The sequence below is a fragment of the Gossypium arboreum genome, chromosome 11 (genome assembly GCF_025698485.1).
Source record: "Gossypium arboreum isolate Shixiya-1 chromosome 11, ASM2569848v2, whole genome shotgun sequence".
In the NCBI taxonomy this organism is placed as follows: domain Eukaryota; kingdom Viridiplantae; phylum Streptophyta; class Magnoliopsida; order Malvales; family Malvaceae; genus Gossypium; species Gossypium arboreum.
The window spans coordinates 114,944,684-114,969,922 of record NC_069080.1 but is presented as its reverse complement, the minus strand read 5'-3'; the positions used below and the strand labels follow the sequence as shown (position 1 = coordinate 114,969,922).

At 34.2% G+C, this 25,239-nt stretch overlaps 2 protein-coding genes across 2 annotated transcripts; both read left to right on the top strand.

Moving 5' to 3' along the window:
- Positions 1-4,721: 4,721 nt before the first annotated feature.
- Positions 4,722-6,013, top strand: LOC108472220 (uncharacterized). Its single transcript, XM_017773728.1, has 2 exons — positions 4,722-4,878; positions 5,670-6,013. The coding sequence occupies exons 1-2, from the start codon at positions 4,722-4,724 to the stop codon at positions 6,011-6,013; spliced, it is 501 nt and encodes a 166-aa protein (XP_017629217.1).
- A 15,754-nt stretch (positions 6,014-21,767) lies between these two features.
- Positions 21,768-25,239, top strand: LOC108471140 (putative disease resistance protein RGA3). Its single transcript, XM_017772731.2, has 2 exons — positions 21,768-24,467; positions 24,776-25,239. The coding sequence occupies exons 1-2, from the start codon at positions 22,025-22,027 to the stop codon at positions 24,799-24,801; spliced, it is 2,469 nt and encodes an 822-aa protein (XP_017628220.1). The 5' UTR covers positions 21,768-22,024; the 3' UTR covers positions 24,802-25,239.

Sequence of the window (25,239 nt, the reverse complement as noted above, 5' to 3'; positions counted from 1 at the left end):
GTGTGGAGTAAAGATGGACGCATTTACTATTCATGGAGGTGGATTAGAAGGTAGTGTTTTTTCCAATATAACACATCCATAATGAATGATGTGGTAGAGTATGCCAATTGTGGAGCAATAATGGATTTGACAATATCCACCCTATCGTGCTTTATTGTTATCCTTAAAAATAAAGTTTTTTTAAAATGCAAAATTACATTTTATCCTATTAAATTTTATATACATTATTTTATAAAAAACGAAATAATTAAAAAATATTATAATCAAATATTTTCTTTACTTTCCACAATTTAATCAAACAAATATCGTAAATATTCATTTATTTTATTAAATTTATCTATCTAAACAAAATAAACATATTAGTATTACTAAAAGGAATTTCAAACTATTACACGTGTTTTAAACAATCCCGTACATATATCTGTATCTATATATATAGTTAAATCCATATTTTATGATTTTTACTCATAAAAATTGTTAACTAAACAAGAGCTGATTTTTAGATCTAAGAAGCTAAGAAGTAGTTTAAAAAGTACGCTATAAATACTCAATTACAATAAGTTCTCTCTAGAGCCTCATTCTTACATACAACACCAATTAAAAGGTACTGGAGTTTTAGCTTCAACATACTTTCCAATACTCAATATTCAAAAGCTTATCCTCGTTTTTCAGTAGGAACTTTGTTGAGAAAACCTGCATTAATGACATGCAAATCATAATGTTTCACCAATCATCCTAAATTTCTCAATAAGAGCTTTCCAGTTTCCAGACACTTGGATATTGATATCAAGTGTTGTAAATTAATGCAGGTGTTAGTTTCAAAAACAGATCATCCTAAATTTCTCAATAAGGACTTCCAGTTTCCAGACCCTTCGATACTTGGACACTGATATCAAGTGTTGTAAATTAATGCAGGTGTTAGTTTCAAAAACAGACTGTTGATTCATCCCTCGAAAGAATCCCAATGGTTACTACTCCCTCCTTGTATAATTGGTGAAGAAACTCAATATCCTTTCAGTTTCCCGCAGCAATATTAATCACGTTCCACATCAATATTCAAGTTTCAAACACTGCCAAGGATTCAATGAACTTAAAATGAGAGTTTCAAGGGGAGATTTGTTTCCAATACCCCCTGTTATAAATAGGTGAGGACATCGATGCCTCAGCCATTGTATGCGTCCAGTGAAAAACCAATTTCTCTCTTTATCCTTCATATCAAGAATGGGTTCAGTAGAACGACTTATGGGAGATGAGTTTGTAATGGTGGATGGTACTGCGTTGGTGACTGAAGTGCTTAGCCGTAGAGTTTGTAGAAGGATGAACAATTGCGTTTTTATCATTTTGAAACGTATGATAAAGCATGATGACATGGTTGCTGGTTTAGACATAACCTGGTTTACTTCAGATGACGCGTTAGTAGCAATCTGTACGTGGATAGGTTGTGTACTAATACCGCTTAATAGCGGTTCAGGTTACGTTACAAAGCTGTTGAGCAACAAGGACATAACAGTTGTTGGAGTTCATATGAAAGAGAATGTCAGCAAGATGAGAAGATTACTAAGTAGAGTGGAAATTAGTAACGCAGTGGATGTTGGTGAATTGGCTGCGGATTTGCTTCACAATCCACGCCTTCGTCGAGTAGGCGTGAGGAGATTGGCATCTGAGGTGCTGGTGTTTCAACTCAAGTCTAGGCCTTTTGCTTTAAGCTCGATCTTTTTTAGTATGGAACCAGAACATCTGACAGCAAACCAGATTGAATGTGTAGCAACTGATGCTTATGCTGCTTATAAGATCGGGAAGAAGTTGCTTGGATTTTAAGTTTAAGTTTTGCAATCATTTTCAGTTTGGAATCCCAACTTGTTTTAAGTTAGAAGAAATAATTGCATCATAACTTCACTTTACTACTGGAAATTTATGTAAATATGGATAAAAGATCAATCCAACTAATTTAATTAAAATCATGACAAGCATTAAACTAACTAATATAATACTCTTAAAAACGTCATCAGCTGAAGGTTCCACAGATTGTTAATATCCTGTTAATGTATGTGCTTTTCTTTCCAAGTTTCGAAGCCTTTCATATTATACGAGGTTGACCTATGCTGCTCATGTTGTCTAAGTTATTTGTATTTACACTTGTGTACACCAAACTCACCCATTTAGCTATGATTCTTGTAAGATATTTTTAAAAAAATCTAAAAAAATTATTTCTTTCAAACCATTAAATATTAATTAAATTGTTTAAATCATGATGATTGAAAATAATAAAAATAATAAATATTAATTAAAAGTAGTACTTGAATTATTCGTGATGCATGATTGTATTCTCTCTATATTTTTTAAAAATTAATTAATTTTAATTTCATAATTGGTATTCTTAAATAAAAAAATAAAATTAATAAATAAAAAATACTTTAAACAATAACTAATTGTGTAAACATCTAAAGATAAAATTATTGAAAATTCGGATACCAGAAGCAACAACATCAAATTTATGATTTGCCCATCTTCCAGCAAAAAATGTTATGCCAACAGATAATATAACCAATGCTCAATGTGCATTTTCGTTGGTTTCTCTGGTGCTTTTATCGGACTCGAAGAGCATGGTGGGAGTATGCCACCACAAAGACCAGCATTGCCTACAAGGTCCTCAGGATTTATGGTTATCAACAAACCATTAGCAAGGACCGAATCTTCAAGCTTGTTGTATGATAGGTTCTGCCCAAGGCTGGTGAGGTGTCGAGATCGAGATCTAGCGGTATTGAGCCAACTAGAGAATTATTCGACAAGTCAAGAATGGCTAATGTGTCGAGGTGTGTCTGGTACATATCCAGCCGTGTCCGCAGCGTGTACGTGTCGGATACCAATACGATATTGGTACAAGGGGTTTTCCCTATGTCGGTACTTCATAATTTGAGAGTCAACGGTAAAGAATCTGTGAATGAAATTTTCCATAGCTCAAGTACTTTTAGTTTGGTCAATTTTTCAAGTTTATCAGGAACTGAACCATTTAACTAATTTGTCATCAAATTGAATAACTGCAAATCCTTTAACTCTGCTAACTCTATTAGTATCTCTCCTGATATCTGGTTATCAGAAAGATCCAAGAACACCTATGAAGCATAGGCACGTACACGCAATACATGTACAACACGATATGAACATGATGACACAATAATTTTTAAAAAAATGAAGATGAGGATATGGATACGAATACGGCAAAATACGATAAAAAACAATATTTTTAATATTTTAAAAAAAAATTACATTAACTAGACAAATATTATATATATATATATTTTAAATTCAAACTGGATTTTCATTTATTCATATAAAAAATATAACAATAGAAATCTAAAACAGTTTAAACAGACCAAACAAAAAAAAAAAAAAAAAAGCAGGCCGAAGTAATGACCAGGCTCGTGGAAAAGAAAAATCCAGAGACAATTTAAACAAACCAACAAAACAAAATATCCCTAATCTGTCATTTATGTATTGGCACCATTCCACCATCATCATCAATTCAGAGCAGTGGGTTCCAGTTACTGAGACAAAATTAGTTCAAACTTTGGCACCTCTCATCTCCATTCTCTGTTACTTTCCTCAACAGCTTATCAGTCCGGTTCCCTTGGCCTCTCCATCTCCGATCGCCGACAAGCATGACTAGGAACATCACACTCCAGATAAATCATTTCTTCGTCCTTCAGACCTTGACACTTTTTTACCCCTATTTTTCTTCCTCATCGTTGCTTCTCTTCTGGTTTTTTTTTCGTTTCTGAAATGTATTTTCAGGACAAAAGAAAGTCATTAGTTAATTTTAAATTATTATCTATATATATTTTTATTTTACTTTCAGTGTTTAAATATTAATAGTTTTAAATTTATGTCTTATAATATAACAAGATTTTAATTTAATATATATAATTTTTAATTTAATTCAAATAATTTTATGAATCAAATTTAATTTTATTTAATTCGATGGAACACTAAACCAAAAGTAGAACAATGTTACGCAGGGCTTTGAGTAATCACCTCTCTTAAAACGGGAAAGCTTCTATACATCTCATGAACACAAAGTGTGTGAGTTGCTAACATCCCTAAAAAAATTATAGATGCTTTATTAACCAAACAAGAGCTGATTAACCAGTAGCCTAAATACTCATTGAAAAGCTTATCCTCATTTTTAAGTAGATGTCCATATATAGCCTTAGATACAGGCGTTACTATGGATTTTGGCCCGTTTCATGTCGGTATAATAGTAGACTGACACAATATTATCCAATACTCATTGAAAAGCTTATCCTTATTTTTAAGTAGGAACTTAGTTGAGAAAAACTGCATTAATGACATGCGAAATAGAAAATTTTGCAATAGAGTTTGGATAATAATGTTTCACCAATCATCTTAAATATCTCAATAAGGACTTTCCAGATTCCAGACACTTGGATTTATCCCTCAAAAGAATCCCAAAGGTTACTAGCTCCTTGTATAATTGGTGAAGAAACTAAATATCCTTTCAGTTTCCTGCAGCAATTAATCACGTTCCACATCAAAATTCAAGTTTCAAACACTGCCAAAGATTCAATGAACTTAAATTGAGAGTTTCAAGAGGAGATTTGTTTCCAATACCCACTGTTATAAATAGGTGAGGACATTGATGCCTCAGCCATTGTATGCGTCCAGTGAAAAACCAATTTCTCTCGTTATCTTTCATATCAAGAATGGGTTCAGTAAAACAACTTATGGGAGATGAGTTTGTAATGGTGGATAGAGGTTCGTTTCCATCTGAAGTGCTTAGCTGTAGAGATGAAGGAAGGATGCGGAGTTGCGTTCTTAGCATTTTGGTACATATGATATTGCATGATGACATGGTTGCTGGTTTAGACATAACCTGGGATACTTGTTCTCCATTGCTTTTGGGATAAACTTTTGCTAAAAAAAAGTGCTTTTCTCTTAAAAGTAATGAAGAACGCATATCATTAGGACAACTTTTTTAACTTTTTGGATGAGCTTTTTTAGAGATGAAAAAGTAGTAAATTTTAGTTTTTTCAGCCAAAAAGCACTTTTGGCTATTATTTTATCTTTTTAACCTTACTTTTTGACTTAAAATGTGTTCTCTTTCTTGGTTATTTAATATGAGTTTTACAAATATGTTAAAAGTATTAATTAAAAATAAAAATATTTTTAAAATAATACAATTGTGTCAATATCTAATTACAAATATTTAATTATTATATTTAAATATTTAAATATAGTTTATATATTCTAATTAAATTTAATAAATAATTAATATTAATTACTTAGAAATATTTAAAATTAATATTATATATTAAAATATTAACAATAAGTTATAGTAAATTATTTTTTATATTTTTACTAAAATATCATAATATTAACTAATTTGAACATTATTTAAATACATATTTGTTACTTTATAATATCATGTCTAAAATGGACATTTTACTTTTCAAAAGTACTTTTTGACAGCAATATCAAATACTTAAATTTTTCTAAAGCACTTCTCAAAAGTACTTCTTAAAAGTACTTTTTTACAACACTTTTCAAAAGCACTTTTCAAAAGCAATGAAGAACTGGCCTTTTAGGTTGCGCGTTACTAGCAATCTTTAGTCTGATTGGTTGTGTACTAATAACGTCTGATGGACGTTTAGAGTGCATTAAAAAGCTGTTGAGCAACAAGGACATAACATTTGTTGGAGTTCATGTGAAAGAGAATGTCAAAAAGATGAGAACCGAAAGTTATGTTGAAATTAGTAACGCAGTGGATGTTGGTGAATTGGCTGCAGATGTACTTCACCAACCACTTCGTGGAGTAGGTGTTAGAAGACTGGCAACTGAGGTGCTGAAGGTGCCATTCAAGCCAAGGCCTTTATTTTTAAGCTGGGGCAACCTTAATGTTAGGGAACCAGAAAATCTGACAAAAAACCAGATTGAATATGTAGCAACTGATGCTTATGCTGCTTACAAGATTGGGAAGAAGTTGCTTGGATTTTAAGTTTAAATTTTGTCATTATTTTTGGTTTGGAATCTCAAGCTGCTTTTAGTTTGGAAATTTATAAGTATGGATAAAGGACCAATCCAACTAATTTAATCAAAATCATGACAAGCATACTAAATAACTAACATAATGCTTGAATCCAACCTGAGCGGTCTAAAAACCTCAGTAGCTGAAGGTTCCATACACCTATAAATGTATGCTTTTTCTTTCCAAGTTTCGAAGCCTTTTGCATTATACGACGCTGACCTATGTTGCTAGAATTTTCATGTTGTCTAAGATATTTGTATTAACACTTATGTTCACCACACTCACTGATATAATTCTTGTAAGATATTTAAAAAAAACCTAAAAAAAATATTATTTCAAATCCAGGAATGCCGTGGTTTTTCAATAATCACTTGTTATTACTGCATAAATTGCAATTGAAAGAAGATCCGCTTACCATCACGATGAATTATGCTGTGTTTTGATTCAAATCCATGACTTGCCCTCGGGACTTATGTTGGAAACAATGGCAAGGTGATTTGGATCGATTTTGGGTGAGTTCCTGGAGTATGATACCAGGATCCCATCTTTGCGATTGTAGCGGTATATGAGGACAAAAGTGCGTTTGGATGCGCACTTTGCCCTGAAACGGAAAAAGAAGGTTCAATTGGGAGATAGAACGTATTATATGCTCGGTTCCAATGAAAACTCAACATTTTTTGCTTTATTGGTGGTAAGCTTGGACATGGAGAAAGTTTTTGCCCAATAAGGGTTCGAGTCGATCTATCTCAGATCATATTTGGTTGGATATCACTTTGTGAGCCTCAAAGAGGGGAGGGCCAACAAGAGTTAGCTTCTAGTTGCGTCAATTAGATGGTACAAATTGTCGGATTCTGGATATGAAAAGGGGATTGAGTTCACGTAATTCAGGGGATCTCATGCTTAATTTGGGTGCTAATATCAATCCTAGATTCCAAGTTGTTAATGAGGAGATTATGTCATGATTTAATGGATTCTATAAAGCGGGTGTTGGGCTGAGTGGGTTTCAGGCCATTGTAAATGGGCTTATGGAGTTAGGATCTAATGGTAAAAATAGCCCCATTCAATTAGATGATAGAAAAAATGACAAAGGACTTTGAAAGAACCAGAAGTGTCAGGTGATAATGATGATTTATCAGCTGGCTCTGCTAGGCAAGGCAACCAGACATTATGAAAATCTTCAGTTGGAACTGTAACACCTTTAACCCTTATCTGTCGTTGGAATAGGATTACGAGGCGTTAATAAAATTTACCAAACATTTAAACATAATTCACAACAAATACTATTCATTTTCCGAAATTATTAATAACGTCCCTTAGTTGGCTCTCGATGCCCAAAATAGACAATAGAATCAATTCGGGACTAAATCGAGAACCCAGAGAATTTTTCGCTAAATTTAAAAATTTTTCCTAGGTATTGGGGTCACACGCCCGTGTAGGTAGGCAGTGTGGCTCACACGGCCAAGTGACACAGGACACACGGCCGTGTCCCTAACCATGTAACTTTCTGACTTGCAAAACATGACGAAGCAGTTTTTACACGGCCAAGTCACACGCCCGTATGCCAGGTCGTGCAATTAATTTAAAATAGGTGCAGTTTTCGCACTGCCAAATCAAATGGCCATGTCTTAGGCTGTGTTACTCACACGGCTGAGACACACGCCCGTGTCTCTGCATGTGTGCTCAATTCTGAGCATTCTGTTTCTCAATTTAAAGATGAAGGGGACACACAGCTAGACCACATACCTATGTATCAGGCCGTGTGTCACACACGGTCAAGACACACGCCCGTATGTCTACCCGTGTAGACGAAAATAGGCCATTTTAAAACCACTTTTCTCACCCTTTACACAATTAACCTGCACACCACTCTCAACTATGCCAATATAATCCAAATCAATCAACCATAATCAAGTTTTAAACCTAATATATTATCTCACAACTCATTTGCATAAACTTACTACATAAACTTCATTCATTGGTTACTATAAACCACTACTAAATTCAAGCATACAAACATACATACTTGTACATATGTCACCCATAACCATATTATAAGTTCACTTCTTTTCAATTCAGCCCTATACATGCCATATAAACCTTGAATGCATAACAAAATCTACCATAGTAATTTGGATAGTGTGAGCCGATGCGTTGATCCGATCTTCCGATTTCATGTTAAATCTACAAGGAACATTAAACACACAAAAATAAGCTTATAGAAGCCTAGTAAGTTCATTGACTTAAAATGTATAAGTTTATTGACTTAAAATGTAAATCTTATCGAACATACAATAATAAATCATCATTAATCTTAGTATTTCACTAACATTGCCTGCCAATTCCAACTCCAGAAGATGAGTTCACTCGATTGAGCTCAATATCAAGTATTGGTTAGATTCCCTTGCTTTAATTCAATTAACACTTACCATTACTTATCAAATTAGAGAACGTTTTACGGATTTGAGTACGTTGTTTGTTTGATGCCACACATCAATTTAGTTTTGCACACAATTTGCCATGGCCTTGCCATGTTTTGCACACTTATCACTTTGCCATAGCTCAGCTATGGTCTTACACTTATACACATATAGATGCCATAGTTTAACCATGGACTTACGTTCACTTTCACAATGCCATAACTCAGTTATGGTCTTTTCAGTAAAATGCCATAGCTTAGCTATGGTCTTACATTCCACACATTGCCATGGACCAACCATGGACTTATCCGTCAATTCATCACTTGTCACTAAACATAAGTACTCAATCCTGCGTATCCCTTAATTTGAACTTTGAATTGATTTTATATTGGTGCAATAATCATAATACCATAGCATACATATGAAATAATTCATTATGACATTTATACATATGAAATAATTCATTATGAAATTTATAAATTAACAAATAATCACGCAAGTTCAACTATATGAACTTACCTGGGCCAATTTGTAGAAGTTGTAAAATTTTAAGGACTAGTCGGTAATTTTCTCTTTTCCGCGTTTATCTTTGGATTCTCGATCTATAATATAAAATTTTCTATTCATTCGCATTCATTTCTATTCTAATTCACTTCACACTTTATACCCTTAAATTTTCAAATTTACACATTTACCCCAAAATTTACAATTTTTACAATTTAATCCCTGTACAATTCACCCATCAATTTAGCTAATTTTTCTCAATTAAAACTGTATTCCATCATTTTAAGCTACTTCACAACCTTTGATGTTTAGAATTTTAGCATCAAACCCTAATTCCTAACTTTTTCACAATTAGGTCATAAAATCAATTTCTATTGAAATTACTTAATAAAATCATCATATAACAAAATTTAAAGTTTCAAATCCATGTAAATTTATCATAAATAACCAACACTTATCAATGGTAACTTTAAATTTTGTCCATAGAATCAAAAACTAATGAGTTCAATAGTTGGACCTAGTTGTAAAAGTATCAAAATTACAAAAATTACAAGAAATAAACATGAATTGAACTTACTTGTAGCAAGATTATGAAAAACCAGTTTAAAGAGACCCTTTAATGGCTGTTTTTGGCTGGAGAAAGATGAAGAAATGTCTAGATTTCTTTTTAGTCCAAACTTTATCTTATTAATTTTTCTTTTATTTCCCATTTACCCCCTAATCACTTAATTTCTTTGTTTTTTTCCTACCTCCACCATTTTAGCCATTCACATTAGGGCTAATTGCACTTTAAATCCTTCTTTATTTAACACTTATGCTATTTCATCACAATTAAACAAAATTTGCACATTTCTCAGTTTAGTCCTTTTTAATTAATTAACTATCCAAACACTAAAATTTTCTAACAAAATTTTAATACTATCTCAATAACACTCCATAAGTATTTCTAAAAATATTTATGGCTCGATTTATGAATTTGAAGTCTCGATATCTCGTTTTCAGCCCAATTTACCTAATAATTCCTTTTTAAGTCACAAATTTCACCAATTCAAAAATTCTTCTAAAATCACACTTAACTCATAAATATTAATTTATCAAATTTTCAAACTTACGCATCGGATTTAGTGATCTCAAATCACTATTTTCGACACCACTGAAAATTAGGCTGTCACAGGAACGTTCGTGGATTAGGGAACTGTAACAGCCCGATTTAGACCCTAGTCAGAACAATGGTTTTGAGACCACAAATCTGAGTTAGAAAAATATTTTAATATTGTTTTCCGTACTTATAATATGTGAATTAAAATGTGTAAAAGTTTCGTATAAAAATTTGATCGTTTGTATGCCTAATTTAGAAAAAGGACCTAATCGCGTAAAGTGCAAAAGTGACTTGCTATTTGTTAAAAGTTCCTATTTTCTATGGATTTTTAATTGTGATATCCTTATGTTGTGAATAGACCATTTTAAGCTTGAGTGGACCATTATGGGCATGTATTAATGAGTTTTCATGAATTAACATTAAGGGTAAAATTGGAAATTGATTAATATATTATTATTAATTAAAACAAAAGAAATGAAAGCCATTATTCATCATCTTCTCGCCAAAAATCTTGAGCTTTGAATATTCGCAATGATCCAAGCTTGATTCAAGGTTTGTTTTTGTTCGATTTTTGATAATTTTTACGTTTTTGAGATCGTTACTTTGTGTTTTATCAAGCCCATGCTTAAATTTCAGAATTTGATGATGATTTTGAATTATTCCATTGATGATTTTGTGAGCTTTGTGATGATAATTAATGAAAAATGAAAGATATGTGTTAGATTAATATGTTTTGTATTTGAATTTTTGACGAATTTGAGTAATTTGGGCTAAATTTTGAAAATGAGATTTTGAGGGACTAAAATTTGAAATAAGTGAAATATATAGGCTTATATGAACTACATGAATATTCAGCTAAGCATGAGTATATAGAAATTTTGTATATTTTGTGATTTTTTTATTAAGGACTAAAGTGTTAAAATGTGAAAATATGAGGGATAATTTGCAAAATACCCTAAATATGTGTATATGGATTTAATTGAATGATTTGGTGAATAAAAGAGTTAAATTTGAATGTGTTTAGATTAAGAACCAAAGAAAACAAAATTAGATCGGGGAAAGTCGAAAGTAGTTGAATAGCCGTTCGTTTCCGTTTATTCCTGTACGAGGTAAGTCTATATACAAATAAATGTGTTTGAATTGATTTATTCATGCTCATATGATATTGAATTGTGATGAATGGTTATAGAAGCTGAATATGTGAATCTGAGAAAGTTTCGATAATGTGACGACGTCCGAAAAGTCCGGTACAAACCATATGAATGGTTAGGATACATATGTCATAACATAGGATTTCGATATGTGATTTCGTGTAAGACCACCCCTGGGAAGTTGGCATCGGTTTGAGATTTATGTGTAAGACCATGTCTGAGACATCGACATCGTATTTGATTTCGTATAAGACCCTGTTTGAGACAATGGCATCGATATTTGATTACATGTAAGACCATGTCTGGGACGTTGGCATTGTACGAGCTCTTTGAGCTATCTGCGTATTATATTTGATTCCGTACGGTTCAATGAGCATTCCAAGAAACGAATAACTATGTGAATATGTATTTAATTCAGGTATGTTTGAAATGTATATCATGTTTGAGAATGAAAAGTAAGTATATATACATTTGTGGACATATGATATATGTATGAATTATTATGAAAAAGAGATGTGTTACATGTAAGTGAATTATGATCAAATGAGTTATATGAGACATGTGGATATGTGATTGTATTTTGCTATGAATTACATGAAAGAATTGATTTAGAATTGTGTTATGTGATAAGTTTATTTGTATATGGCTTACTAAGCTTTTGAAAGCTTACTTTATTTGTGTTTTCAATTGTTTTATAGATTATCGAAGCTACTGGAAACTCGAGGATCATCACTACACTACCGAATTTTATTTTGGTACCTTTTGAAAATGTGAATTTTAAAGTATGGCATGTATAGGCTAGAAGAAATGAAATAGGATTGGTGAAGTGTATGTCATGCCATGTGATATAGCTAAATTAAAGTTACTATTTGGTTGGGTTTTTGGTATATATGTTGTGTTAAGAAATGATATGTTTTGAAGTACATAATTGGCCTAGTGAGAAATGGTCAATTTGGTAAGTTAGTTATTTGAATTAGTTATGGAAATGGTATGATTTTGATATGAAAAAAGGATGTGAAAAATTGGGATAATGTCATGTCTGAGTAAATGAGTTTGGTGTGTGATTTTGGTATGTTTTGATTTGGAGGATAAGGATGATATTGTTTGGTGATTATATGACACGAAAGATGTATGTTTTGTGATTGAAATTGGTTGAAATTATGGTGCAATTGTACTTTGATTTTGGACTTGTAGAGATGACTATTAAGGGTGGCAAATTGGCTTTTCAAATGGCCTATTTTTGTCCACACGGGCAGAGACACGGGCGTGTGTCTCAGTCGTGTGCGACACACGGTCATGTTACACGGCCATGTGTCCCCTATGGTAGTCCTACAATTTAAAGTCATTTTTGAGCATGGCCTTGACACATGAGCGTGTCTGGTGGCCGTGTGAGGCATACAGCCTTGGCATATGGGCTTGTGTGGCCATTTCGAAGGGTACATGGACTATACACACGAGCGTGTGGTTAGCCGTGTGACCCAAGCCAGTTTTAACCACGGCTAAGCCACATGGGCATGTCTCCGGTTGTGTGGATAAGTCAGTATGTATGCTCTGTTTTGACACTGCTTAGACACACAGACGTGTCTAATGCCGTGTGAGGAACACGGCCTGATCACATGGGTGTTTGACCTCTATAACTTTGAAAATTTGTTATTTGTGTGGATGTTTGACTATGATGTGTGGATGTTATTTGTGAATTGATTATAAAATGTTTCGATATGTCCGGTAATCCCTCATAACCTTAGTCCGGCGACGGATACAGGTTAGAGATATTATATTTTATTGGTATCAGAGCTACGGTTTAGTCGATTCTAGGACTAACGTAGCGTATGTGAGTCTAACTATACATGCCATATAAACAAACTGTAATAGTGTGATGAATCTTGACAAACAAAATATGTTTTTTGTATAGTAATGGATCCTGAACGAGCCGTAGCTGACGATGTCTAAAGTAATGGGCCTTCTCCCGCCCAAGGGATAGCGCCGTCTGATTCTAGACTTGTTTCGAGTAGCCACGAGGGAGAGGCTAAGCAAGCTTTTTACCAAATGATGAATGATTGGTTGACTTAGTATATTAGAACCAATCCGGCTGTGCTACAAACTTCACCCTCGCCTAATCCTCCACAAGTCCCTGTCATGCCACAAGTTGTAAATCCAATTCAGTTGAATAAGCCTCTAATTGATAAAATTAAAAAAATATGGGGCCCAAGAGTTTCGTGCTACTACTGATGATGATCCTGAGAGAACTGAGTTCTGGCTCGAGAATACAATTCGGGTGTTCGATGAATAATCCTGTACTCTCGAAGAATGTGTTAAATGTGCTTTTTCACTTTTGAGGGATACTGCGTATCAGTGGTGGAAAACTTTGATATCAGTGGTTTCGAGAGAACGAATCACCTAAGATTTCTTTCAAACTGAATTTCGAAAGAAATACATCAGTGAGAGATTCATCGATCAGAAACGCAAAGAGTTTCTTGAGCTGAAATAGGGCCGTATGTCTGTTACGGAATACGAGTGAGAATTCGTGAGATTGAGCCAGTATGCACAAAAATGTGTCTCGACTAAAGTAATAATGTGTAAAAAGTTTGAAGATGGCTTAAATGATGGCATCCATTTGTTAGTTGGAATTTTGGAGATAAAAGAGTTCGTTGTACTTGTTGAAAGAGCATATAAAGCTGAAGAACTCAGGAAAGAGAAAATAAAAGCCGACTCAGAAGTTAAAGAGGTATGAAAAAGATCATCGAATAAGTCATCAGTCAGCATCAAAGAAATTTCAAGATGATTTTAGCTGGTCAAAGGCTACTGCGGGTTATTCTAGACGTGATTGAGATAGACCCCTTGTGAGTTCGAAAGCTATCTCAGTAGCTAGTGTTGGGAATATCAGGCCTAATCAATCTAAGTGCAAGCATTTTGGTAAACGACATCTGAAAAATTGTAGACTGTACGATCGGGCTTGTTTCAAATATGGATCTTTAGATAATTTTATCTGTGATTGTCCTGAGTCTGTTGAGCAAGAGATTATGCAAAATCCGAGGCTAAGTGGCAATACAGCTAGGGGGAGACCACCCAGAAACACGGGTAATGTGAGTGGCAGTCAGAGAATGACTAAAAACACTGCTTTTAGATCTAAGGCTCGAGTACCTGCCAGAGCTTATGTTATTCGCACTTGCGAAGAAGCTTCGTCTCTAGATGTTATTGCTACTACTTTTACTTTTTATGATACTTCTGTGATTGCATTGATAGATCTAGGATCAACACATTCATATGTTTGTGAAACTTTAGTATACAGTAAGACTTTGCCTATAGAGTCTACTGAATTTGTGATTAGAGTATCAAACCCCTTAGGCAGATGTGTACTGGTTGATAAAGTATGCAATAATTGTCCGTTGATGATTCGAGATAATTATTTTTCGGCTGATCTGATGCTATTACTTTTTGATAAATTTGATATAATTCTGGGTATGGATTGGTTAACTTTTCATGATGCTATTGTGAATTGCAAATGGAAAACTATTGAATTGAAAAGTCAGAATGATGAGATAGTCTGAATTGAATCCAGTGATTTGAATGGGATACCGACTGTGATATCTTTGATGAAATCTTTGAATTATATGAAAAAGGGTTATGAAGCCTACTTTGCCTATGCGATCGATTCGAAAGTGACAGAAAAGAAAATAGAATCATTGCCTGTTGTTTGTGAGTTTTCTGATATGTTTCTTGAAGAATTACCGAGATTACCTCCGATACGTGAAGTTGAGTTTGGTATTGAATTAATGCCAGGAACTACTCCGATTTCAATAGCTCCATATAGAATGGCTCCGACCGAGTTAAAAGATTTAAAGTCTTAATTGCAAGAGTTGACCGATAGAGGATTCGTAAGATTGAGTTTCTCACCTTGGGGTGCTCCTATTCTGTTTGTAAAAAAGAAAGATAGCACGATGAAAATGTGCTTTGATTATCGTCAGTTAAATGAATTGACTATCAAAAATAAGTATCCTCTACAGTGAATTGATGATTTGTTTGATCAGTTGAAAGGAGCTACTGTGTTTTCAAAGATAGATCTGAGATCGGGCTATTATCAGTTGAGAGTAAAGGATTCAGAAATTTCGAAAACTGCTTTCCGAATGAGGTACGGGTATTATGAGTTTTTAGTTATGCCTTTTGGATTAACGAATACTCCTGCTATTTTTATAGATTTCATGAATAGAATTTTCAGACCGTATTTAGATCGATTTGTTTTCATATTTATTGATGACATTTTGATTTATTTTCGTAATGAATCCGAGCATGCCAAACATCTAAGAATAGTGCTACAGACTTTGCGTGATAAGTAGCTGTATGTGAAGTTTAAAAATGTGAATTCTGATTACGAGAAGTCAGTTTTCTAGGACATGTTGTGTCAGCATCTGGTATCCAAGTTGATTTGAATAGAATTTTAGCTATCTTAGATTGGAAGCCTTCGAGAAATGTTTCTGAAGTCCGCAGTTTTCTAGGACTTGCTGGTTATTACAGACGGTTCGTAAAAGGCTTTTCTATGATTGCGGTTCTGTTGACGAAATTGCTTCAGAAAGATGTGAAATTTGAATGGTCTGAAAAGTGTCAGAAAAGCTTTGATCAGTTGAAAACCTTATTGATTGAAGCTTTGGTATTAGTGCAACCAGAATCGGGTAAAGAATTCGTGATTTACAATGATACTTCGTTAAATGACCTAGTTGTGTTTTGATGCAAGAAGGTAAGGTTGTAGCCTATGCCTCGAGACAATCAAAGCCACATGAAAAGAATTATCTGACTCACGACTTTGAATTAGCTGCTATTGTGTTCGCTTTGAAGATTTGATGTCACTATCTGTTTGGTGAGAAATGTCACGTGTTTTCAGATCATAAAAGCCTGAAATATCTGATGACTCAGAAAGATTTGAATCTGCGATAACGGAGGTGGCTAGAATTGCTAAAAGACTACGAGCTTGTTGTTGATTATCATCAGGGAAAAGCAAATGTTGTTGCTGATGCTTTGAGTGAGAGATCATTGCTTGCATTGCGTGCAATGAATACTCATTTGGTTCTGTTCGATGATGATTTGGTATTAGCCGAATTGAAAGTGAGACTGTTATTTATTCAGTAGATTTACGAAGCTTAGAAAGTTGACAATGAGATTATAGCAAAACGAGCTCAGTGTGATTTGGATTTTGATTCTAAATATCAAATAGATAATGATGATTATTTGAGATTCCAAGAGCGGATTTGTGTTCCGAGAAAACCAGAGTTGATACAGCTGATTCTGAAAGAAGCGCATCATAGTTATCTATCAGTACATCTGGGTAGTACGAAAATGTATAATGATTTGAAACATCATTACTGGTGGTCTGGAATGAAAAGAGATATTTTTGATTTTGTTTCGAAATGTTTGATTTGTCAGCAAGTTAAAAACTGAACATCAGGTACCATTTGGTTTGTTACAATTGATTATGATTCTAGAATGGAAATGGGATAGAATAACGAAGGATTTTGTTTCGGGTTTGCCCCTATCTTCGAGGAAGAAAGATGCGATTTTGGTTGTGGTTGACTGATTGACAAAATCAGCTCATTTTATTCTGGTACAATCTAACTACTCGCTTGATAAATTAGCTGAGTTATACATTTCCAATATTTTGAGATTGCATGGGGTGCCATTATCTATTGTGTTAGATAGAGATTCGAGATTCACTTCGCGGTTTTGAAAGAAATTGTAAGAGGCTTTAGGTACGAAATTGCTCTTCAATACTGCTTTTCACCCGCAGACGGATGGTCAATCCAAGCGGATTATTCAGATTCTCGAGGATATGTTGAGATGTTGTATTCTTGAGTTTGAAGGTACGTGGGAATAGTATTTACCATTGATTGAATTTGCTTATAATAATAGATTTCAATCGAGCAATAAAACGGCACCACACGAAGTCTTATATGGTAGAAAATGTCGTACACCTTTGTATTGGACTGAGCTTAGTGCAAATAAGATTCATAGGGTTGATTTGATTAAAGAGACTAAACAGAAAGTAAAAACCACTCGAGATAGTCTGAAATCAGCTTTTGATTGTCAGAAATCATATGCAGATTTGAAACGAAAATATATTGAATTTGAGATTGGCGACAAAGTGATTCTAAAAGTATCTCAGTGGAAGAAAGTACTTCGGTTCGATAGAAAAGGCAAATTGAGTCTGAGGTTTATCGGACTGTATGAGATTATCGAGCGTATTGGACCGGTAGCTTATAGATTGTTATTACCACCTGAGTTAGAAAAGATTCATAATGTATTTCATGTATTGATGCTTCGACGATATAGATCCGATCCCTCGCATGTGATTTCTCCATCCGAAATAGAAATTCAGTCTGATATGACTTATGAAAAGGAACCGATCTGTGTTTTAGCTCGCGAGGTTAAAGAACTGTGAAATAAGAAAATTCTGTTAGAAAAAGTAATGTGACATCGACACGGTGTTGAAAAGGCTACGTAGAAGCCCGAAGATGGTATAAGACAGCAATATTCGAACCTATTTGATAGTAAGATTTTTGGGGACGAAAATCCTTAAGAGGGAGAGTTGTAACAGCCAGGTTTACACCCTAATTAGAACAGTGGTTTTGGGACCACAAATCTGTGTCAAAAAAATATTTTAATATTATTTTTCGTACTTATAATATGTGAATTAAAATGTGTGAAAGTTTCGTATAAAAATTTGATTATTTGTGTGCCTAATTTAGAAAAAGGACCTAATCGCGTAAAGTGAAAAAGTGACTTGCTATTTGTTAAAAGTGCCTATTTGCTATGGCTTTTTAGTTGTGAGGTCCTTATGTTGTGAATAGACCATTTTAAGCTTGAGTGGACCATTATGGGCATGTATTAATGAGTTTTCAGGAATTAACATTAAGGGTAAAATTAGAAATTGATTAATATGTTATTATTAATTAAAACAAAAGAAATGAAAGCCATTATTCACCATCTTCTCACCGAAAATTAGAAAATAAATAGGGTTCTTAAGCTTTGAATATTCGACCATGGTCCAAGCTTGATTCAAGGTTCGTTTTTGTTCGATTTTTGATAATTTTTACGTTTTTGATATTGTTGCTTTGTGTTTTATCAAGCCCATGCTTAAATTTTAGAATTTGATGATGATTTTAAATTACGCCATTGATGCTTTTGTGAGCTTTGTGATGATAATTAATGAAAAATGAAAGATATGTGTTAGATTAATATGTTTTGTATTTGAACTTTTGATGAATTTGAGTAATTTGGGCTAAATTGTGAAAATGAGATTTTGAGGGACTAAAATGTGAAATAAGTGAAATATATGGGCTTATATGAACTACATGAATATTCAGCTAAGCATGAGTATATAGAAAATTTGTATATTTTGTAATTTTTGTGATTAAGGACTAAAGTGTTAAAATGTGAAAATATGAGGGATAATTTGTAAAATACCCTAAATTTGTGTATATGGATTTAATTGAATGATTTGGTGAATAAAAGAGTTAAATTTGAATGTGTTTAGATCAAGAACCAAAGAAAACAAAATTAGATCGGGAAAATTCGAAAGTAGTTGAATAGCCATTCGTTTCCGTTCATTCCCGTACGAGGTAAGTCTATATACAAATAAATGTGTTTGAATTGATTTATTCATGCTTATATGATATTGAATTGTGATGAATGGCTATAGAAGCTGAATATGTGAATCTGAGAAAATTTTGATAATGTGACGACGTTCGAAAAGTCCTATATGAACTATATGAATAGTTAGGATATATATGTCATGACATAGGATTTCGATACGTGATTTCGTGTAAGACCACATTTGGGACGTTAGCATCGATTTGAGATTTACGTGTAAGACCATGATTAGGCCATCGACATCGTATTTGATTTCGTGTAAGACTCTGTCTGGGACAGTGGCATCGATATTTGATTACATGTAAGACCACGTCTGGGATGTTGGCATTGTACGAGCTTTCTGAGCTATCCGCGTATCCAATTTGATTCCGTACGGTTCAACGGGCATTCCAAGAAATGAATCACTATGTGAATGTGTATCCAATTCTGGTATGTTTGAAATGTATATCATGTTTGAGAATGAAAGGTAAGTATATGTACATTTGTGGACATATGATATATATATGAATTATTATGAAAAAGAGATGTGTTACATGTAGTGAATTATGATCAAATGAGTTATATGAGACATATGAATATGTGATTGTATTTTGCCATGAATTATATGAAAGAATAGATTTAGAATGGTGTTATGTGATAAGTTTATTTGTATATGGCTTACTAAGCTTTTGAAAGCTTACTTTGTGTGTGTTTTCAATTTTTTTAATTTTTTTATAGATTATCGAAGCTACTGGAAGCTCGAGGATCATCACTACACTATTGAATTCTATTTTGGTACCTTTTGAAAATGTGAATTTTAAAGTATGGCATGTATAGGCTAGAAGAAATGAAATAGGATTGGTGAAGTGTATGTCATGCCATGTGATATGGCTAAATGAAAGTTGCTGTTTGGTTGGGTTTTTGGTATATAAGTTGTGTTAAGAAATGGTATGTTTTGAAGTGCATAATTGGCCTAGTGAGAAATGGTCAATTTGGTAAGTTAGTTATTTGAATTAGTTATGGAAATGGCATGATTTTGATATGAAGAAAGGATGTGAAAAATTGGGATAATGTCATGTATGAGTGAATGAGTTTGGTGTGTGATTTTGGTATGTTTTGATTTGGATGATAAGGATGATATTGTTTGGTGATTATATGACACGAAGGATGTATGTTTTGTGATTGAAATTGGTTGAAACCATGGTGCAATTGTGCTTTGATTTTGGACTTGTAGAGATGACCATTAAGGGTGGCAAATTGGCTTTTCAAATAGCCTATTTTTGTCCACACGGGTAGAGACACGGGCGTGTGTCTCAGCCGTGTGCGACACATGGTCATGTTACACGGCTGTGTGTCCCCTGGGGTAGTCCTACAATTTAAAGTCAGTCTCGAGCAAGGCCTTGACACACGGGCGTGTCTGGTGGCTGTGTGAGGCACACAGCTTCTCATAGGCCTGTGTGGCCAATTCGTAGGGTATACGGGCTATGCACACGGACGTGTGGTTAGCCGTTTGACCCAAGTCAGTTTTGACCAGGACCAAGCCACACGGGCATGTCTCCGGTCGTGCGGATAAGTCAGTATGTATGCCCTGTTTTGACACTGCTTAGACACTGCTTAGACACATGGGCGTGTCTAATGTCGTGTGAGGCACATGGGCTGATCACATGGGTGTGTGACCTCTATAACTTTGAAAATTTGTTAAGTTTTTAAGAAATTTTGTATGTGTTCGGTTTAGTCCCAACCCTTTCCTAAAACATGTTTTAGGTCTCGTTGACTTAAGAAAGGGACTTTGAAATGATGTTTGACTATGATGCTATGATGTGTGGATGTTATTTGTGAATTGATTATAAAATGTTCCGATATGTCCAGTAATGCAACCCTAGTCCGGCGACGGATACATGTTAGAGGTGTTACAGGAACCCACGGGCAATTCACCGTTTTAGGAATAAACTGATAGATGTTCGTCCCCAGATTTTGTTTTTTATAGAGACAAAAATCACAGTGAAAAAGATGGAAGGTATTCGAAGAAAATGTGTATTTCAAAATGGTATAGAAGTTGGAGTTTATGGTTCGAAGGGGGGATTATGCTTAAGATGGAGACAACATGATGTGATAATTTTACGAAGATTTTCCAATCACAATATTAATGCAGAGATACATGAAGAGCACGATGGGTTTCGCTAGCAATTTACCGGGTTTTATGGACACCTAGAGGAACGTTTAAGAGGTTTAACTTGAGATCTTCTTCGTCAATTGAGTCAAATCCAAAGTTTACTATGGTTAGTAGTTGGTGAGTTCAACGAAATAGCTTTTTCTTTTGAAAAAAGTGGTGGTCGTATTGAAGCAGAGAAACATATGAAAGCTTTTCGTTCTGCTTTGTCCGATTATGACCTTAGTGATTTGGGTTTTTCTGAGAAATGGTTCACTTGAGAAAGAGGTAAATTTGCAGAAACAAACATTTGAAAAAGGCTTGACTGGGGGGTTACCAGGGCATGGCGGAGACAGTTTCTCGATTATTCGATTACCCATTTATTACATTCCATCTTTAACTGGAAAAAATTAGGGGTTGTTAAAGGATATTCTGATGCATTTTATAATTTTTCATGACTTTTTATGATTTTTATAAAATTAAAATATTTTATACATTTTTTACGATATTTATATTTTTTAATTAAAATTTAATATTTTTATAATTTTTATTATTTTATAATTTTATATTTTTACCACATGTCACGTTATAATCGTGACATGGGATGGCTTTAACTAAAAAATTAGGAATAGTTAATTTTAATGCTCAAAAGGCCTTTTTGATGTATTTAACAGTTTAAATATCTAATTAAGTATAAAATAAAAATTAGAAGTTTAATTATCTTTTAAAAAATTGAAGATATTTTTAATATATTTTAAAAGTATAAGTACCGTAAAAGAAGTGAAATCGAGGTGTAATTGTTTTTTTTGAGAAAAATTAAGTGAAAAAAAAAAGTTAGTGCTTTTTAAAAAAAGAGGGGGGGGAGGAGGGGGGCGGGGGGTTGACTTCGCACAGTACACTCCATCACTCGGATCCAGTGATTCTCACTGCTTTTGCAGTATCCATATCTCAAAATCAATTCTACGCAGTGTTTCAGTTACCCACTGAACTTCAACTGCAACTCTCTACTTTGTACTTCCTATATATTGATCTGTGTTTGAAGATATGGCGGAAGAGATTGTTTCGGCTATCTTGGAGCAGATGACTGCAATCACCATTGATAAAGCAATCGAAGCCTGGAGTCTGGTGCAAGGTTCTGAGAAAGAGGTGAAAAGGCTTGAAACCAATTTTAAAGCACTCCGGTTGGAGCTTGAAGATGCAGAGGAGAAAGAATACGAGGACAAACGGGTTAAACATTGGTTAGACAAGTTCAGAGATGTTTCTTATGACATGGAAGATGTATTAGATGAGTGGGAAACTGCAGTTCAGCAGTTGCAAACAGATCCTTCTGGCTCTGCATCTGTTCGTAAGTGGAAGGTATGCCCCTTTGTTTCATGCTTTTCTTCCGGTTCTCAAGTTGTCAGGCGTTATAATATTGCTACCAAAATAAAGGAAATCAATGAAGAAGTAGATGGGATAGTTAGAGACAAAGTTAGATTTGAGTTGATAAAAAGAAAAATCAAGCAACCCAGACGTCCAGAAACTACTTCTTTTGTGGATGTTTCAGAATTAATTGGTCGAGATGCAATGAAAGAAGAGATAATCAGCATTTTGCTATGTGATGATAAGTGTAGAAATGTTCCCACTATCACTTTAATAGGGATGGGAGGGATAGGGAAAACCGCTCTAGCCCAATTGATTTATAACGATCATAGAATTCAGACTCATTTCAGCAAAACAATCTGGGTTTGTGCGTCGGATCCCTTTGATCAAACCCAAATTGCAAGTGCAATTCTGGGTGATCTTGACCCTGATTCACTAATATCCCTCAAAAAAACAACACTGCAAAGTGCTTTAAGTAAAATAAGCGAAAAGCTTACAACGGAGAAATTCCTCTTTGTTTTTGATGATGTGTGGACGGAACGTGATCAAGATTGGGAACCACTAAAAGTGGCTTTTAAATACGGCATGCCTGGGAGTTGTATTTTAGTGACTACTCGTAAGGAATCAGTTGCTAGGCGAATGAAATCACCTCATGTTGTTCCTCTACAACTTTTATCTGAGGAAATGTGTTGGTTGATACTTTCTCAAAAAGCATTTTCCGGAAGGAGCCAAGCGAGCCGTGAAATTCTGGAAGACATTGGAAGGGAAATTGCAAACAAGTGTCAAGGTTTACCGCTTGCAGCAAAAACTATAGGAGGTTTACTACAAGATAAACAAGGAAGAGAAGAGTGGCAAAATGTTTTAAATAATGTGATATGGAAATCAAGTTTTGCACATGAAATTTTTTCACCTCTATTATTGAGTTATTATGATTTGCCCTCACCCATAAGACAATGTTTATCATATTGTGCAATCTTTCCTAATAGCTTTACAATTTATAAAGATGAATTGGTCCAATGTTGGATGGCACAAGGTTATCTGAACTCTGATGACAACGGAAGAAGAGAATTGATAGGGGAAGATTACTTTAAGTACTTAGCCACACGTTCTTTTTTCCAAGATTTTGAAAAAGATACTTCTGGCAGCATAATTTCTTGTAAGATGCATGACATGGTACATGAATTTGTTCAGTTTTTGACTGAACATAGATTTGTGACAGAAGAGGTGCCTAGAAATTCTACATTGGACATATCGTCCAAAAGAGTTCGCCATCTGAGGTTGGTAATTCAAAGTTGGGACTCTTCTCCTTTGTCCATTTGTCGCATAGAGAAATTGCGAAGCCTTGTAGTAGTCTCCGATAATGAAACATCCGGTGATGTCTTACAAGATTTGCTCAGCCGATCCAAGCTTCTAAGGTTCTTGGAGTTTGATTCGCTTCATCTACGCCCTGAACAAGTTGCTGATGGCATGAAAAATTTGATTCACTTGAGGTACCTTAGCTTGATATCTTGCTCGGGGTTAGAAAATCTACCTGAATCAGTTTGTGAATTGATTAATTTACAATCTTTGAATCTTCGAGATTGCTGGGATCTTAGGAAACTGGCAGTTGGAATGGGGAAACTGATTAACTTGAGGTATCTTTGTATTAAGGAATGTCCTCTTCTGAGTTACTACCCTAAAGGGATACGTCATTTAACCTCTCTCACGAGATTAAGTGGTATCAAGGTGAGAGTAGATCAAAGTGATGGTAATGAATTCAGTATTGGAGATCTAGAAAATTTAGACCTGCTGGGTGGAAACCTTTGTGTTGAGTTGATAGGAGATGAACTAAATTGGGCTGAAGCTAATAGAGCCAAGCTTCACAATAAAATACATCTCAAGAGAACAGATATATGGATCTGCTCCCTGAATATAAAGAAAGAAGAGGTACTTAAAGCTTTAAACCCACCATCCACCTTGCTTGTAGAATTGTTCGATTACCAGAAGTGGTTGGACTTCGATTGTGCTCGCTTTACGAGGAAAATGATGCAGGAGAAGAAGACCGAGATGAAGATTATTGAGAAAACTAGAATTGCTCTCCGTGTGCAAAAAGCAGCTCTTCAATTTATAGCTGAATGTAGCTCCGGTGAGGAAAGCTCATTCTTCTCTTATGATTAATTATTTTTCACTCTACGAATTAAAATGAATTGAGATGAGAAATATTCAATAGAATATCTGACTTCTATAATATATCAAAACAAAAATTTTTGGTTTGCTCTACTATAAAACTTATTGTAGCTGGAATTAATATTCAATATGATGAACGGTAAAACAACTCTTCTATTTCTCCACACTCATTCATGATCTCAGAAAACACATTCTTCGTCAAAGTAGCAAAATGTCTTATATTTATTTTAATTTATAATCCGAAACGGCCATTTTTTTTTTTTGCAGGAAGTAGGAAGAGTACAAGTGATTGAAAAGAACCAAGAAACCAGGTAAAAACTTCGAAGGTTTTGCTTCATCAAGTTCACTGTGAAATGGCAATTACTTTTCCATTACTCAATAGTCATACTATGTGGTCCATGATAGTGAGTTTGACCAAATTGTCAACCGAGAGAGGTGACCTTGATGCTAAAAAGTCGACATGAAGAAAGATATGTTCAATTCTAGGTATTTAATTAGAGTTCTATAGGGGAGGAAGGAAACAAATAATGTGTAGTTGTTTAAAAATCTGTAAGACTTTTGTGTGGTTCCTGCCACTTTTAGGCTGTGCGAGTATGGTTTCACCAACTTGGGTTAATTATTTATTTTTTAGTAAAATATAGAGTAAAATATTATTTGTTACCATATGCTTAAATTTTTGTACATTTCGTATATTTGAAATTTAATCTCTCTCTATTTTTTGAATTTAAAAA

Coding starts and splice junctions, on each gene's coding strand:
- LOC108471140 (XM_017772731.2), top strand. CDS start 22,025: ATGGCGGAAGAGATTGTTTCGGCTATCTTGGAGCAGATGACTGCAATC. Junction 24,468..24,775: donor TATAGCTGAATGTAGCTCCG/GTGAGGAAAGCT, acceptor TTTTTTTTGCAG/GAAGTAGGAAGAGTACAAGT.
- LOC108472220 (XM_017773728.1), top strand. CDS start 4,722: ATGGGTTCAGTAAAACAACTTATGGGAGATGAGTTTGTAATGGTGGAT. Junction 4,879..5,669: donor GCATGATGACATGGTTGCTG/GTTTAGACATAA, acceptor ATGGACGTTTAG/AGTGCATTAAAAAGCTGTTG.